At 45.2% G+C, this 18,118-nt stretch overlaps 1 protein-coding gene and 1 pseudogene across 1 annotated transcript; one reads left to right on the forward strand and one right to left on the reverse strand.

The window, feature by feature from the left end:
• The first annotated feature begins 454 nt into the window (after positions 1–454).
• Positions 455–2,323, forward strand: LOC124689034 (probable E3 ubiquitin-protein ligase RHY1A). The gene is made up of 3 exons (XM_047222640.1): positions 455–926; positions 1,031–1,143; positions 1,589–2,323. The coding sequence occupies exons 1-3, from the start codon at positions 756–758 to the stop codon at positions 1,935–1,937; spliced, it is 633 nt and encodes a 210-aa protein (XP_047078596.1). The 5' UTR covers positions 455–755; the 3' UTR covers positions 1,938–2,323.
• Positions 2,324–9,271: 6,948 nt separating this feature from the next.
• Positions 9,272–17,881, reverse strand: LOC124693611 (annotated as a pseudogene).
• Positions 17,882–18,118: the final 237 nt, after the last annotated feature.

Genomic DNA, 18,118 nt, shown 5'->3' on the forward strand with positions numbered 1-18,118 from the left:
GTGCCAAGATGAGGATGATTGACATTTATCACCCATCTTGAGGGGGAGTGTTGGGCTGTTTTCTTGTTCTCTTTTGTGGTCCATCTGGCCCAGCCCAGTCCTGACCTATATAAGGTGCTTCTATCTCTGTAACCCTAAGCTAAGAGAGTTCCTCCCTGCAGCCTCGTTCTACCTTAGGTTAGGCCCTCACCTCTGTCCACATTAGCCAAAGCATGGCAACCCCAAGCAGGTGCCGTATAGATCGCCACGGGCCAATCATCCCACCAAAAGCCCTGCCCTACCACCAAACAAACCATGCTTGGAATTCCGGTCACGTGGGCGGGCACGCGCGGGGATCACATAAATACACTCGCGTCCACTCGATTCCGCTGCCTTTGTATAGATCGACAGAAGGTAGTTGGGGCAATTGGCATGCACAGTTGAAGGGCGCCCACACCATGACCATGACGATAAGCTCCTCCTCCTCCTACCTCTAGATAGAAAGCTTCTGCCCCCCGTCCAAACGACGAGCCTGGTTGGTTCATGGTTGGCCGGGCATGGACGAGCTCCTCCTCATCTTCCTGCTCAAAATGGAGGCCTTCCACATACGCCGGTGATAGATTCTCTCCCAGCTCCTGAATCTTGTAGCTTAGCGCGTCAGGTACCGGACTAGAGGACAGGTTGGTAGATTGCAGTTAGCAGATAGGTAGTACGTGTCTAGGCAGGCAGGTGCTGTGTTGTTGTCACTTGCCGCGTGTGTGGTCTGGGTGCGGTGGATGGGCCTCATGGCCGGGATGCTGCCCGGCGTCGAGTTCGCAAGGAGGCGGCGGCTCCGGGCGGTCGGGTCGTCGGCGGAGGCGCCGTGTGCCGGCACGTCGCGGCGGACGTCGCTGGGTCTATACGGCGCCGGCAACGGGCAAGGCCACGCTGCAGCAGGGTTCCCTAAGGTAACCGAGAATCCATGGATTGTTTGTCGTCCTACGCTGTTTGATTCTTGCATGTTTATTTGTCTAATCTCGATCTTGTTGATTGATTGATTGGTTTGGAGCAGAGGAGCGGCGTGTGCGAGGAGATGTTGGCGATGCAGCTGGATAGCAACGCCAGGGAAGCCAAGGAGCGGCTGGATCAGAAGCTCAGGAACCAGAGGGAATCTGTGGTCATGAGGTACTTACGAAACTTGTTCAGAGCCACACGACCCTTGTTGAATTCGCCTTTTTTTAGTCAAGGTTGAGAGTGAATTCAGACTTAGAGAGACTCTTTGTCTGAATTCATGTGTTGGGTTATGTCCAGATTGGGAAACATACCTGGACTTCAATCATGAGCAGCTTCCTTTGTTGATAGTATAACGTGACCGAGTACTTTTCTGCATGAATCTAGCTTCATGCCTTCATCTGGCATGGTTTGTATTCTCAGAACAGAAGTTTCAGTGCTTTATTTGATAGGGATATAACTGGACTGACTAGGAGTGCCTCAACCGTGCATGACAGCATGAGCTCACCGATAATTCTCTGTTCATTTGATTCTGCTACTAATCCAGCTTAAAGGTTTATAACAACCTTCAAAAGAAGCAACAGTGTCTTGATTAATCATTTTCCACTGAAACTTGCAGGCGTCACAGCACGGGAAGCCTCCGGCTCCCGGTCCCGTCGAGCAGTCCCAGAGACAGAGACGCTGGCAACCACCAGCACCCGGCGAAGGACGCGACGACCGTGCTGCAGCGGGAGGTGTTCACGAAGAAAGGAGGCGGCCGGAGGTTCAGCTGGGGCCTGCGGAAGGCGTCGCCACCGCCGACGGAGCAGGCGGAGTGCGCGGTGTGCCTGGAGGAGTTCCGGGCGGGCGACGTGCTGGCGCACCTGCCCTGCTCGCACCGCTTCCACTGGGCCTGCGCCGTGCCCTGGGTCCAGGCCGCCTCCCGCTGCCCCTTCTGCCGCGCCGCCGTCCGCCTCGCCGCCGACTGAGCGCACCGAGCCCGCCGGCCGCCGCGTCGGTCGTGTCACGGTATTCGTGTGGTGCGTTACGTGTACGTAATGATACATGCTACAACCGACTGTAGTCTGCAGAGTCTAGACACAGACATGCGTGGGTGCAGGTGGCTGCCATGGCAGCTCACGGGACGAGGTCGCCCTCCCGGCCGGCAGCACTGCAGCAGGCTTGCGGTGTGTGGGGTAGCGACGCACTGTTGCGGCTGCTGCCGTGTACGACGACGCGCTGGGTGGCCGAGCGTGTGGTACTGGTGCGCGGAGAGACATTTTTCTCGGCAAGGCCGGGAGCTGCTCTGGCCCTTTGCCCAGCCAGTGAACACTGCATGTGACCGTCGTTTCGATTATTTTGTTTCTGTTGCTGATTTCTTTATGAGCGATGGATCACCCACCACATTGCGCTAGCTGCGTGCTCTTATTACTTGGCTGGAAAACGAAAGAGAAGAGATTAAAACTAGCTACAGGTTGCTCAAGCGATTTTTTTCCAAAACTTCAGGGATAAAAAGAGTCGCCGAGCTACCCGCAGTTGGTGTTTCTGAAAAACATTTTTTCATCAGAGCTTAAGAGCATCTCTAGCAGATCTCCTATATCGGTCTCTATATAGCAAATTGTGCCTACATGAGGTTTTTCGGCCGTTTTTTCGGATAAGCCAGACACCGCATCGATCGTCTGGCCCGGATAATTTTTCCAGGCTGCAGCCCAAAACCGTTATCGACCGCTATATATACTGGTCTGCGGCCGCGGATGGGAGTCAAATCCCATCCATCTCTTTGCCGCTTCCGCTCTCGCCAACGAGCAATCTGCCCCGTTGTTTCATCTTCGGCGAGCAATCTCTCTGTTTCCCCCATGCCCGCAAGCACCATGGTGTCCGGCGGAGGTCGAGGAGGATGCGGCGGATGGAGGGTGGGCGGCACTGGATCCACCCCCGTGCGCAAGCTCGCCACCAACGAGCTCGAGCAGCTGCGGCGGGCCTCCGACGCCGCCCGCATCCGCAGTTCATACCGCTACCTCCACCACGAGGTGAAGCCGCCGCACGCATTCGCGCGGCGCGAGTCGTAGTACTACCGCGACCTGGAGGCGTCGAGGTCGCGGGATCCACCACCGCGCCGCTCAAGCTGCAGCAAGGCATCGAGCTCCAGCGCGTCGCGTCGCCTCGCCTTCACCGAGGGGGCCAGCTCGAGCGCCTCCGCACCGGAGCCGCGGTTCAACCTCGGCGACTACGCGGAGGACGACGACATCCCCACCCTCGCCGCCAAGCTCGAGCTTGCCTCCCCCACGCTGGTGGCCGGTGACTTCGTCCCTGACACGGCCCTGGGCACGGTGACAAGCTGCTGGAGGAGAAGAGACGTCGCGACACTGAAAAGAAGGAGGAGTGGCTTCACGAGCAGGCGGCGCAGGACGCCTGGTACATTGAGATCGACAGCGACTGAGCTCCTGCCAGATCCACCGCTGTGACACGAAGCTCCCCAGTGAGCTGTATTTTGGTAGCGGCGGTGGCGGCGCCATTAATCTAGAAAGTGGAGCACTAGGCTCCGCTGTTTCATCTCCTCTATGTCAATGTAGCGAACAAAATCTAGCGTGAATGCTTATTTAAATTATGCAGTTTGATTTGCCGTTTCTGAATTGCGCGTGCAATTTTCAATCCGGATATATGCTTTGGGGTGGCTTGAATAGCTGCATATGGGGTTTGAGGGATCTGCTAGAGATGCTCTAACATCCGACATAAGACTTTCCGTCACCGGATGGTACCATTATCCTCCTCGAGTCAGGCTTTCGGCTGCGCTATATTAATATAGCAACCACCAGATACAACCACGAGTCTCGAAATCTATCGAATAAATTTCCATTAATGAAACCACTAATTTGTTACAGTGGAAATAATAAAAGAGGCTAAAGAGAAAACAAGACTTTCCATCAAGTTGTAATGTTAAGTGCAGATCTAGTATTTTTAAGCAGGGAGGTCCACCTTCATTTTTTTAACACAAATAGGACAATGCCAACACAGTAGCATATAATTTAATATACTAACACTACGGTCTTACAAATATATAATAATTCATGGTTAAATGTGAATTTTAGATAAAACTAGCACAGCGGACCGCGGAAATGCGACAGCATTATCTTTACTGTATTGAAGATTAATGGTCTTAAATTCTCAGTAGTACAATTTTGTGTTATCCTCCTTTTCAACAAAATAATGACATCCACACTAAGTATGATTTAGGAAATATCACTCGGTTCCACAAAATTAAGTAATAAGTGGGATGGTATGTGTTTTCCTTTACATGCCACGATTATTGACGGCGGCTTTTTAACACATGTAAACACAACAATTGACTTCAGTAGCGTGGATCGGCCTTTAAAAGGGTTAGGTAAATGCATGTGTATTTATTTGTCTTCTTCTTAAAATGTCTCGTCGTCATTTTAATGAGTATAATTTTTCATCGCATGTCCAACTTAAACAGACTCGTTGCCACTAAAAATTTGTCCGCGAACATACAACTTTAGGGTGCTTAGAAATACGCAAATTAATTAAGTATACTTAGAACAAAGTAAGACCGATGATTTGGTGGAATTGGTTTATTGACAAACTATCAGCTAGAGACCATCCATCGATCTCTTTATCGGAAAAAGAGACTATCAGTCGTATCATCTTCAAAAAGTTTCGTATAGTTTTTGCAAAAAAATAAAGTTTCGTATAGTGGCTCGGATTTATCTAGATTTATATGTATTGTTACGCATTTTTATATGTAGATACACGTGACAATCTTGTCAAATGCGAGTCACTTATTTTGGAATGGAGTAAGTACTTAAATTTATATTTGGCAAATGCGAGTCACTTACCTTCAGAGTTGTGCCTTTTTTTCAGCTGTATTTCTCTGTCAGTTGCAACACGATAGCGACGCTAATGGCGGGGAGGAAGGATGTGAGAACCGGGGTGTATGTGCACCCGGTTTTTTAAACATTGAAGAAAAATTACTTAAAATTTTCAATTTTTTATTTTTGAATAACAACAGGAGAACTGTTATATTCATCGCAATAGAGGAGAAGGTCAAGACGACCGGTTGACCCAGTTTATGAGAAAAACCGGGCCCAAAAACCGAACAAAATGACCCCATTTTTGAGGAAAAAAGGGTCGAAAAACCGCACAAACAACAGGGCCTCGTCGCCCACACGACACAAAGCCACCATTGCACAAAACAAACACATCCGTGCCGGAGCCGCCACTCCGGCTTCCCCTGCCCGGTTTCGAGCCGCAACGCCGCACGGACTAGACGCCTCGTAGCCCAAGCTATACTAGACGACCATCCGCAGACCACGAACGCCGCGCCAAAAGATCCGGGGGCCGCCGCCCCGACATGCCATCCAGGCCAACCATCCGATCGCGCCGACCGGGCCGACGGACTCGCTACCCACGTAGCACGAGCACGCCACCCTTGCCTTGTTAGACCACAACCACACCCCATGTGCCTGTAGTTGCAAGGCCGTTCGAGGCCGCCGCCTCAACGCACCATCCACCATCCGGAGCCGCTGCCCCGGCGTCCACCATCTTCGGCCGCAAGGCAACCATGCCTAGTTGATGCAAACCTACCACACCACAAGTGTCGAGGCCTCCAAAGGCGGCGCCTTCTAGAAGGTAGCGGCATAAATGTCGTCGTCGCCTGCTCACGAGGAGCTCAGGTTTTCACCAGGAGAACACCAGACACCCGCGACAGCAGGAGATGTACCTCACGAAGACGCCTTCAAGAAGGAGTACGGCTCCCGTGGGCACCGTCGTCATCGGCACCTACTCATGATAGGTGCAAAGCTTTCGCCTGGCATGCCATCTCCGCCATCGAGCTCTCTTGAAACTCGGGTTGAAGGAGCGCGGCCAACAGAGCATGTGACCTTGCCGCCAACCACCAGACGCCCACACCCGACGCATCAGTCAAAACCAGCACCACACTCCGCTTCAAACAACTGCCGGAGCACCAGATCGGGAGGGGAGACGTCAAAGATCCGTTCCCCAGCCGCCGCGCCGTCGAGGAGGCGCGCCATGGGGCCGCAAAGGCCCAGATCGGCCGGCCGCAGCGACCCCGACGCCTCCACCGCGCCAGGGATGAGGGACCCTGGCCGCCAGCGCGCTTACACGTCTACGCGCAGAACCGGAGCAGGGCCTCGCGCCACCACGCAATGGCCACGGCCCGCGCGGCCCAGATCCGGGCCCGCGCCGCCAGGCGCAAGAAGAATGCCAGCGCGCCCGCGCCTGCCGACCCCCGTCGCCATGCCTGGAGCCTCCGCCACCACGCCGACGCCCGCCTGAGGCCGCGCACAACCACCGCAGGCCGCAGCCGCCGCATCCCGAGTCCGCTCCCGCGGCGCCGATCTGAAGTCGCCGCTCGCTTGAGCGCGACCGCGACCCGCCATGACGCTCGCACCTACCCTAGGCGCGGCCAGGGGTGGGCCACGCCCAGGTATGATGTGGCTGCCGCCTGGCGCTTCTTCGTCTCTCCTCTAGACTCCGTCTTCGTGATAGAAAAAATAGGAACTTCGGCTTTTGTTTCATCCAATTCCGTGAATATTTCCTATACAACTTTTCTGAAATATAAAAGTAGATGAAAACAGGAACTGACAGACATCTTATTAATAAGGTTAGTTCTCGAAAATGCATAAAAATGCCACGAAGTGTAAATAAAACATATATCAATTGGTGTAAAATAAGCATGAAGCATCAAAAATTATAGATACGTTTGAGACTCGTATCACCGCGCGCGAGAGATTTGGCGCGCGGTATAAAACGACGCACGTGACACATCCCCAACCGCCGCTGAAAACTCCCTCCCGCCAAGCGCCACCCTCTCGTCTGCCACGCACCACGGCCGTGGAGACTGCTCCACCTCCATGCCCCCCAGGCGCAAACCCTTCGGTTTCATCGGTGTGTGTGCCCGCCCGAGCGGCACGTTCTATGCGGAGATCCACGCCGGCTGCGCTCGCCTCACCCTCGGCACCATCGACGTCGTCGAGCAGGCGTCGCGCGCCTATGACGTGGCGGCATGATGCCTCGAGCGCCCTGCCAGCAGCTCAACTTCAAGAACTGCGAGTCGCTCGCTGAGGTGGAGTTCTTGGGTGGCTTCGACTGCCTCGTCACCGCCCAGCAGTGTCGCCGCCGCAAGCAGCTTCAGCGCGACGCGCCATTGCGCAGGCGGATGAACGCGCCATGGAGGCGTGGGCCGCCTCCTTCCCGTAGGATGTCATCGACGAGCGCGCCTTCTTTGCGCAAAAGAAGGCAGAGCGGGAACTTCGACTTCTCAGATATATTGATGTATTGTATCCATTTAATTATCGTTCTTTAAAATGTACTTTTAGTACTATGTCTGATCTTATTTTCAATCATATGTATGCAAAATTTATTTTTGGCGTTGTATTTTATAGCATCTGGTAAAGCGCTTTTTCCGCGGTGTATTTATTCGCGCGTCTGAAAAATCTAGAGACTCGCCCACGTTCAAAAAATTGAAAACCGATTCTGTATAAAAAAAATTAGCGAGCGTCTGTTGTGTGAATCTGTATAAGGAAGCGCATGATTTTGGAGATATTCACTTTGGCTCATAGAAGCATTTACTTCTGCTGTGTGAATCTACATTTCGAAGTGTTAAAAAATTCTAAAATAAAAAAATTCATGTATATCTACATATTTTATGTTCGTACACAAGTTTTCAAAAAAAAATTATCTGGCTCTTCTAAAATGACAAATTTTGATGCTATAACACGACTAGGTACAGTAGATTTTTTTTGTCTTTTTTTTACACGCCACATAAAATATTGTTTCTCCACAAAAACTTGTGCACTAACATAGAATGTTTGGATGTACACCAAAAAAAAATATGTCAGAATTTTTTGACATTTTTTAAATTGTTTTCTAAATTATTTTGCATAATAGAAGCATTTGCTCATATGAGCCAAAACGCCGCCTCCTTTATTTTGTGCGCTTGCTGTTAACCCTTTCTGTTGGGAGACATGTTCGGTTCGTCAATCCGCTCGCGGATGTTTGTATCCCATTAATTTTGATATAATAAAAAGTGCCGGATGATTCTCAAAAATAATAACAAGACGGGTTACTTTGTGTCCTGAACAGATCAAAACAGATATTTTTAGTGTTTAAAATAAATCGGGTCGCTTAAGAGTACACAATATCTCTTTTATCCGACTTTGTGTCCTGAACAGAGATCAAACAGATATTTTTAGTGTTTAAAATAAATCGGGTCGCTTAAGATGTCACAATATCTCTTTTATCCTCCGAAGACGATTTTAGATGATTGATTTTTTTAGGATAAGGTAGAATTGCTCTTAGTTGCACTGCTTTTGGGTGATACTGCTCTAATCGCCATTTTTTATTGACCGGAAAATAGAATAACATAAAACAGACTCAAAACTCCTAAAATTGAACAAAACTATCCACGGTCCTTAAAACAAAGTCAGCATCCTTTCGTTGCTTTCAAGTTCGGGGGAAAAAAAAAGAGAAATGGTTTAAAGCAAAAAAAAAAAAACAGAATAAGTAAACAAAAAATCAGAAAGAAAGCGACATTAGCCCAGGGGTCTCAGTGGTCACGCCCCCGCATCGCAAGCCAAAAGACCTAATCCGCCGCCGACAATCCGCCGCCGGGAGACGCTGCCGGCGAAGAAGAGTATCACCGGCTTGATCCTGCAGTCGAACCTCGAAGGTACCCCACCTCAAGCCCCCATCGCCTATTTTAGTCCGAACTGTGCCAACTTCCGATCAGATCCCTAGCATATTTTGCAATCTGATTCCCGATTCTCGCGCTGTGACATCTGATTCCCGATTCTCGCGCCGTGACATCTGATTCCCGATTCTCCCGATACCCGCGCTGACTGTCACATCTCCTTGATTTTGTGTAGAGATGGTTGACTTGCCATCAGTTTGCGATGCGTGCCGAGGGAGGTTCGTGAGCAACAGAGTGCGGGCAGAACATCGGTGCTCAAACATGCTCAAGTTCGTCCGAGCCCAAGAAGCTAAAGCAGCAAAGAGGGAGACGCTGAAGAGGGTAATTCAAACTCTGGTTACTGTTAAAAAAACTTATACAACATTCAGCTGTCCTGGCGTTGCTCTCGTTATCCATCGATTTGTTAGTGTGCATCGATTTGTTCATCACTATTTTTCTCACTATTTGCTCTCGTTAGCTGTCCTGGCCTTGCTCTCGTTATCCATCGATTTGTTCATCACTATTTTTCTCCCTGCCACCAGAATTGGCACACCATTTCTATTTAGCATGTGTAACAATAGATGATAAATGATAAACTGGTTTAAGATGCTACCCGATGGAACTAAACCTTGCACTTCCATGTACTGCCACCATAATCATCAGTTTCCAAACCAGTGGCCTGAAAGTCAAAATCCCAATGTGTCTAGTGTATTACTCATATATGTTGTGTATCGGGTACTTATTTTCTGCCTAGACTTTAAATATATATATACAGTATGTTAAGGGAACTGCCTCAGCGCTTCTGGGAATTTACCCTCGCAGCCTTGAGCTTGTCGTCCATCTGTGAGAAGCTAAACACAAGTGCAGGTGGGCCCCTCACAAAGGGACTAGCAGATTCACACCAGCCTTTCTCAACAGCAACAGGTATCACTGGAGCGCTTGCAAATGCACGCAGATATGTATGACTTCCCATATGTGCATCAAGAAACAAGGCCTTCGAAGGAGCAAATTTCGTGATGCCCAACTGCCGGCCAAGCAACCGCATTGCAGCTGTCAAAATTCGCAGCTGCGGCATGCTACCCAGCAAGAGATGAGTCATGCCTGGTGTGAGAACCACAAACAAAGCGGAGCAGGCAGAATCGGTAGCTTTTGCCGTATCTGCCTCGCGCGGCAATTCCAGATCTTCAAGGTCCCAGCCACCTTCCTCTTCTCCATCCTCTTCATTTGTTTCACTTCCTCGATGTGGTCTTCATATCCCCAATCACCTCCAGCACCAGCATATTCATAGTCTTCCTCCTGCTCTGCCCTCCCAGTAGCATCTAGTCCACCATCAAAAATACCACGCAGCACCCTCAACAATGACCAATCACTACAAGCTGTGAGGTGCAGGAGCAATTAAAAGTGAACTAGTTTTCCATTCAGGAGGAATTAAAAGTGGCCAATCACTACATTTTCTCCCAATTCACTAGCAAGCCTATCACTATCAGCAATTTCAGCAAGTCTGTGAGTGGCAGCAGCTACATATACAAGAGGTAGCTGTCCCGCATTCTCCAGGATCTCAACTCTTTTCCTAACATACAAGAAACAACGCATTGTGGAACTGGCCCATCAAATTTTTATTCTGCCCACAGCTATCTATGTATTCTGCAGGAATGTTAGGCTGTGCCTCACGCATCAAAGAAAAAGCTAGGCTCTGGTCTAAGGCCGGCGCCAAGGGCCTGAGAATAGTGCTGCCAGAAACCTGGGATGTACATATGTTAGGCTGTCTATAAGGCTCTTTAACTTTTTCTACCAACTTCCTTGACCTTCCGGCACTGGGCAGGCGTCAGCCCCCATAAACGATCTTACGACTTTGCGGAGAACTGTGTTTTTGGTAAACAGTCGCCCGGGGACATAAAGCCCACCTTGTCCAAATAACCAGTTATCAGATACAGAAAAGCAAGCCTGTCAAAATTCTTCGTCCTCTGATATGCATATTCAACAATACCGACATTTCCTTTGCTTTCAGAGCCTCAATTCCCAACTTGTACCAATGATACTTGTCATCAATCTCCTTTGCTGAAGCAACAGCAATTTGGATGTTGCCGCTTTCGAGGGCCAGGATAAATCTGGTCTTTCAACTTTCACGAAGTGGAGAGCAACTTCTGGAAATCATTTTTGTTTTAAATAAGAAATGACTGCCTGTTCACAAAGCTGCGAATTCTTGACCATATTCATGACTACATCACAGGGAAAGGTAGATGGATGTACCAGATAATCAGATTTTTGTCCATATAATATAGGAGTTATACCGTACAACTCTTTTGTGCTAACTGTGAGCAAATAAAACTAGACTTAAATTAACATATCCATGCTTTGAAAAGGTCAAAAGGAAATAAATAGTGGAGTGCAGGGTTTAAGGTCCTAGGCGACAGGCTGCTTTTTAGCATAGGCGTGTAGTTGAGTTTTACTTTCTGAACTATTCAATGCTCTTTAGGAATACAAACAGCAATACCTGAGTTTTGAACAGTGTAGTGTGCCTGTAGTGGTGCAGTATTCACACAGTGTGCGCGATGGAATGGCCTATGATGACTTGAGTCTGAACACCAACCTACTGTTTTTTACAAATAACATGGGCCTGGTTTAGCAAATGATCATGATCATGCATGGAACTACTGTATACTATTTTGCTACTATAATTTCTACGATATTATTACTAACATAATGTTTCTTGTTACAGATCCGTCACAAGAAGAAGAATCATTAAGCAGAAGAGAGATATTGCAAAGCAATGTGAGAGGCAAAGAGAAACTGTGGCTTAGTGCAATGATGTCAGACTGATACTTATGTCGATGTGACTACTTACCTATGATGCGTGTAAAACTCCCGAGGTTTAAAAGTCTGCACCAACGCCAGTATAAACTGTTTCTGTACTTGCTTTTGATCATTCAAGTCTATGGATGGAAGTCATTTACTGCTATCTGTGAAAAAGGGAATCATGTCAATGACCCAATGACCAATTAATACCCACGGATATATTTCATTGCATCAGTCCAACGTATAGTCTGTGAAGAAGGAAAATAGGTTCATTTAGTATGTATATTCATCCTCAGAACCACCAGGTTTATTTGCAAGCTAACGTTACACACAGCACAAATTTCCCCATGCGCAGGGACACACGCTGTTTATCAATTCATTCATGAAAAGAAAAGACATGCGTATAATTGCATTTACTTGGGTGACGTGGCAATGCAAAGCTAGTACATAACAGCAGCATTCATCTCCCTATAGAAGATCATATGCGGTTGACTCGACTTGCGGCAAAACACATACTTGAGGCGATCTTTGAGGCCAACAAACAAACTTGGCAGACCATACCTACGCTATGGCCTGGAAGGCTGCTGTCAGAGCCACGGCAAGCACAAGGAGGCAGCAAGGGGAACAAATGAACAAGAGCACAAACAGAGTAAAAAGCATTTGGACAAAGACCAATATCAGGCGCATGCGCATGCAACTGGTTGCCCAACGCCACCTGAAACGCATCTACAACATAAGATAACACCAAAACCATCACCAAACAAACAACAGAAGTAACAAATTCCAATCCCGAGCACAAAAGCGTAAGATGGAAAAAGCGAACCCCAAGAAAGTGACAACTAATAAATCGGACAAATTAGGAAATCGTCCATACCCCCTGTCCCCATTCACCAAACCCCTCAGCCCTCATCACAGGAACACACAAACAATCCAACCCGAGGAAATCATATCCAACACAGGCACTCTCTATAAGCACCAGCCCACACATCAGCAGGTCCCTAAACCAAAAACATAAACAAATTACAGCTGCAACAGGGGAGATAAAAGAACCAACCTCAGTCAAGGAAGAAACAGAGCAGCAAGGACCAGGTCGACGACAACCGAACTACCACCGTAGAGACAATCACAACGCACTGGTGCACACCGCAGACCACACAAACTCTGCAAAATCCATGGAGGAAGGAGAATTAAGAGGGAAAAAAATAACGCCATTCAACTACCGCCTTACTCAGGGAGCAGGTGGCGACTTCGCACTAACACGCAAGCTGACGCATAACTTGCCGTCACCACGGAGAACAATCTCAGCAACTGGCAGCTCAGGGAACTACAGGAGTAGCCAGGGCACAGCATTTCAAGCGGCCATACAGTTTAGAGATGTATAAGATATTTTCTGAGCGATGCTGATTGCTTGTTTTCTACTAACATAAACGAGGAGTTTAACGCCTACAAGTAAGACCAACAGATAGTAAATGACTAAACTGGTTTTCTCTCCATGTTTCCGCGGGATCTATGCTTGTCTATGAGGCAGTAGCTACTCTTTGACCCCATCTCCCCTAATCACCAACCCACCAGACCTGGAGTAAGCTGTATACAGCACTGCCACCAGAAACATAATCTGAGTTTGTAGGTAGCGCAAGAAAGACTCGTGGATGGATTACCTTGCTAGACCGCTCATCCCCCAAAACTGCATGTTTCAGCTAGTGTTTGTGAGGGGGCTTCGGAGCCTGCTGAGCGGAGGCTTTCATAGATAGACCACACGCCACAGTGAGGTGTGGCTATGTTACATCTGCCTCGGTAATACAAGTGAAATTCCAAGCTGTTGACCTTGATATTGGTTATGAAATTTCTTGTCATGCACAATGAAAACCCCCAGTTTCATCTTCAATGTTCCCCTGAAAGATAGTAAAGTTCAATCGAAATAAAAAAGAATGCATGTAAATGTTGGAGATAATGCAAACAGGTGCTCAAGAAACAGTTTGAGCATTCGTTATCACAGCAGTAGGTTTCAAAACAGAAAATAATTATACTCGAGGAAATAAAACTAACATATCTTGTCATCTTTATGAGTTCATAACTTCGACCAGTAGATCACATTAAAGCCCTCCAACCTGCTCTAGTTATAATAGCCTGAGCTTAAGAAATTGTTGACATTCTCAAGAACCAATTTACTAAGGTGGGTGTGATAACTAGAAAAACCAACCGAATAAGAATCATGATGACTTACTGACAGCATAGTTATTTATCAGAAAGCAGCGATAAATGAAATTGTACCTTGACCAAGATATCATAAAAACACACTGTGGCATTTGGTGAAACAAGCATCATCCGTGAACACGATGTTCATGTAAAGGTATAATGATTCATTGAAAGGTCAGATGTGAGATTCAGTGTATAGCTGGGGATGAGCAAGTGTAAATTTTGACGTGTTTGTAGCAATGTGATCTTCTAAAATACAAAAGTTACTACCAAGCAATTTTCTAACATCAGATTAAACAACAGTTGAAGTCTCAATTTTAGATATGATGATCAACATCTTCAATACAAACAAGTTCCTAACAAAACAATTTTCCAACATCAGATTAAACAACAATAGAAGTCGTTTTAGATGTGTCACAACACTTTTGTGACCTCAGAGGATGCGTAGGATGGAGTCCGAAGGTAGTTTAAAAAAATCAGATACCACTAGATAACTAAACTAATCTAGGCTGCTGGTACATCTCCAGTAAGTAATTCACATTGTGATCTGCACATGCAGGGAAAGTTCTTTCTGAAACAAGGTTGCAAAAATGTTCTGCAAATGCAAAAAAAGAAAAAAGCAATCGCAAACACTCTCAGTCTACCTTTCATCTGGTGAACCATTTATACTCAGATGAAACATTTGATCTCATTACAGAATATTGCAAATTGTGATCTGTAAATGGCATGGGTGCCATGAGAAGCAAACAATAGTTGCATGTGAGGATACTTGAAATAAACAACACACAGTTTTGTTTACCCACTCAGTTGGATGGTCAATGTGAATCCATAGAATGTTTAGACATAGGATTGTCTCAGTGGACATGCTTCATATGTGAATGTTTGAGACAACATTTGAGACAATGAATCCACTGAATCTACATAGCTCTCTCTGATTACATGGATCTAAGATGCTCTATATAAAGGAGAAGGTGAGACTGCCTGAAAATGATGGTTTCATCAATTATCAAAACTGAGTATTTTAACATTTAAATGCTGTTATTTTCGCAACAAACACATATGGCTGGTTTAGTGCCATTTGCATCATCCAAAAATATGTATTTTTGGGGCAAATCTGGAGTTCTCCACCTTCTTGCTTCATAAATTCATCTAGTCACCATCATGCACATTGAATCTGCAGCCCCAGAATCGCAACATTTAGTTTTTTGTAATTGATATATTTCAAATTGTATGCTAGATGACACCATTTCAAGGCGTATGCAGTCATGATGGCATTCCTTCTGCAAAGGATGTATCCCCGTGCCACATCATAGTGCATATTCCAAGGTGTTGAAAGTCTTGGCCTCTAGAAGTCAATAGAACTATATGTGAAGCACCGTACCAGTGCGTGCACAGTTATTCTGGATCAGAAACTTAGCTGCTATGGAAGTCATCACATCTCAGCCTGATCAAATTTCCTTGTGGTTAAAGTTGATGCTAAGGAAAAAATATGTACACTGTGATCTTTTGCATTCAAGTTGATTGACCTGTTAAAAGTGGGACTCTGGACTCACCAATTGCAAGACTGCTCTATGCCAAATAATATAATATTATTCGGAAGAAAACCTCTTATTTTTAACATGAGCTGAATTTTCGTATGTGGCATTGCATTAGTACGACAGGTGGATCATGATTCATGGCTTCCTCAGGAACAACGCTACTTGGATTGTGACTGAGACCTATGTTGTTGGACCAAACACAATGATGGCTCTGGTTATATGTTCAGTAATTTAGATTCACTGTTACATTGTAAACAGGTATGCTCTTCATATCACCTGCAGCTGGTAGCACTTGGCTCAAATGATGAGAAAACTATCCAGGGTTCATGTATGGGAAAAAACAGAGATCTTCTGCTCCAATATTTAAGCATGCAGTCTTGATGGCAATTCTTCTGCAAAGGATACGTCCCCGTGCCACATCAGAGTACATTTTCCAAAGCGTTGATAGTCTTGGCCCCTAGAAGCCACGTGCACTATATGTGAAGCACTGTACCAGTCTGTGGGCAGTAATTCTGTTTCAGAAACTTAGCTGCTATGGAAGTTATCACCTCTCAGCCCGATCAAATTTTCTCGTGGTTCGAGTTGAAGCTAAGGAAAATAATGTAAGTCTGTACGTTATGATCTGTTATTCAAGTAGATTGAACAACAAAAAGTGGGAGTCTGGACTCACCAGTTGCAAGACTGATTTGGGCCGAATATGGAAGAAAATCTGACATATTTTTAACATGAGCTGAATTTTGGTATGTGACGCTGCATCAGTATGATGGTTATTTGACACTCGCTTCCTCAGACACGACACTTCTTAGATTGTCAATGAGATCAATGTGGTTGGACCAAACACGTTGATGGCTCTGTTTATATGTTCAGCAATTTAGATTTTCTGTTGCATTGTAAGGAGGTATGCTCTTATACTTCATATCACATGCAGTTGGTAGCATTTGGGTCCAAGGATGAGAACAATCCATGGTTATATGAGAAAAAACAGCGCTATTTTTACTCCCATATTTACTCCTATAAATATTAGAGTTAGTGGTGATGATCAGCCTGCCCACTCGCACTTCCCCTCTACCAGAGGTAACTTGATAAGCAGGCATGTCCATTCACAATCTCTGTGCATTGTTTTGAGATTTTAAATTTCATAACATAATATTTGTGGTGTTCCTAGTTGTAATCTGTTTGCTCTTTTATATCAAGTCAATTCTTTGAACAGTGGATTTGTTAGCTATCAGCATACATCACCTAGACATTTACTCTGTACATAGTTAAAAGGCTGATTCTCATATGAAGATATCAATCAAACTACATGATATAAATCATAGAACAAGCTAGTAAACTCAATCATCAGGAAGAACGCATCTTAAATACAAGTCCAACAAACATAAGTGTTCTATCTTTAATTCTAGTCCGCTGGACACAAATTCACCAATAAGACAATACGTTATATAGAAAACTGAAAGTACGAATGCTTTCTAAAAATTTAAGAACTATTTCGCAAAAAAATCATACTGATGTCTATTAAAGGTGGGTGCCACAAACCACCAGACTATGCCGATATGGCATATGAACACAAATCGACCAATGGAATCATACTAGATGGCGATAGTTGTCTACACAAAAAGGTATACATTATGTTTATTAGACCTTTGTACAAGATAAATGTAATCATATTGTCCACGTCGTCATCAAATTTGAGTATACTAAGCACAAAAGCATAATCATATATCACACTAGAACACTTGATCTATCATCATGATTTATTACAATATGAACTCTTCCTCAAGCAAGTCATCAATTTATGTTTATTAAAAAATGTAAAACGAGGCACATGACTATGCCATCTCTATCACATTTACCACTTGATATGGATGGAGATCAATGTTACACATGATTGTGTTTTACTTAGTTAATAACAATGAATTCCGCTAAGGATGAAAAATACATAAATACTGATGACTATACATATGTGAAAGGCGCATATGAAATATCAATTCAAGTTTTTTCACCATAAATTATATATATATATACTTATCTTTAATTTTGGTATAAATGATACAAATTTACTAATGAAATGCCACTTTATATTAGAAAACTAGAACTAACTACAAAGGCTAAGAAAGAGAGATTTTTAACTTATATTTTCTCAAAATATTGATATATTTTTTATTTTTTATCAAAAGCTTGGTACGACACAAGGGACAATACTTTTCCATGTCACTGCAGATCACAATGAGTACAATCAACCAATGAAATAGTATTCTACAGATCATACTAGAAAAACAGAATTATCTACACACATAAAATCTTTTTCGTATTGACATTAAATCGTGGTGTTAACACATGTATGATTATTTCATGTCCTATCATTTTTCTACTAACAAAGTAATAGAGATCGTAGTGGAAGACGGCAACTACCTCATCTAAATAGCCAAACGTAATACAGTACAAATTCGTTTTTCAAAAGACATGCATATATTTAAACTTATTAAAAAAATAAGCAAAAGAAAAAAAATATGTAATTTTAATAAAGTATACTCTGTGTTGATATTGAACACAAACAGAATTAACATAGATCACGAATAAAATGACACTATAAATCATACTATAAAATCAGAACTACATCTCTTTCAGAAAATAATACAATATTAAACTATCAAGTAACAGAATTAACAAAAGTAGTTACACATCTTTCAATCTAAATTACCTTTAAAAAATAGAGATAAACAATTTCCTTAGATTGACATAGCAGTCGTGCGAAACAAAAACAAAATCACTGGATTCTCAAGGGCCCAGCCGTTGACGGAGAGGAGGCTGTTGATATTGGCTTCAATCAGAGGTCCCTGCACTGCCAAATGGTTAGACGCATCCAACAAAAGAAGCGACGGCCTGATTAAAAAAGTCAACTCGAAACCAACCTGTGGCCGCGGATAAAAAG

Source organism: Lolium rigidum, chromosome 2, assembly GCF_022539505.1.
Source record: "Lolium rigidum isolate FL_2022 chromosome 2, APGP_CSIRO_Lrig_0.1, whole genome shotgun sequence".
Taxonomy (NCBI): domain Eukaryota; kingdom Viridiplantae; phylum Streptophyta; class Magnoliopsida; order Poales; family Poaceae; genus Lolium; species Lolium rigidum.

Bases quoted from the DNA above. Each gene is read 5' to 3' on its own strand.
- LOC124689034 (XM_047222640.1), top strand. From the start codon at position 756: ATGGGCCTCATGGCCGGGATGCTGCCCGGCGTCGAGTTCGCAAGGAGG. The intron at 927-1,030 runs GTAACCGAGAAT...GGTTTGGAGCAG, and splicing joins CTGCAGCAGGGTTCCCTAAG to AGGAGCGGCGTGTGCGAGGA. The intron at 1,144-1,588 runs GTACTTACGAAA...TGAAACTTGCAG, and splicing joins AGGGAATCTGTGGTCATGAG to GCGTCACAGCACGGGAAGCC.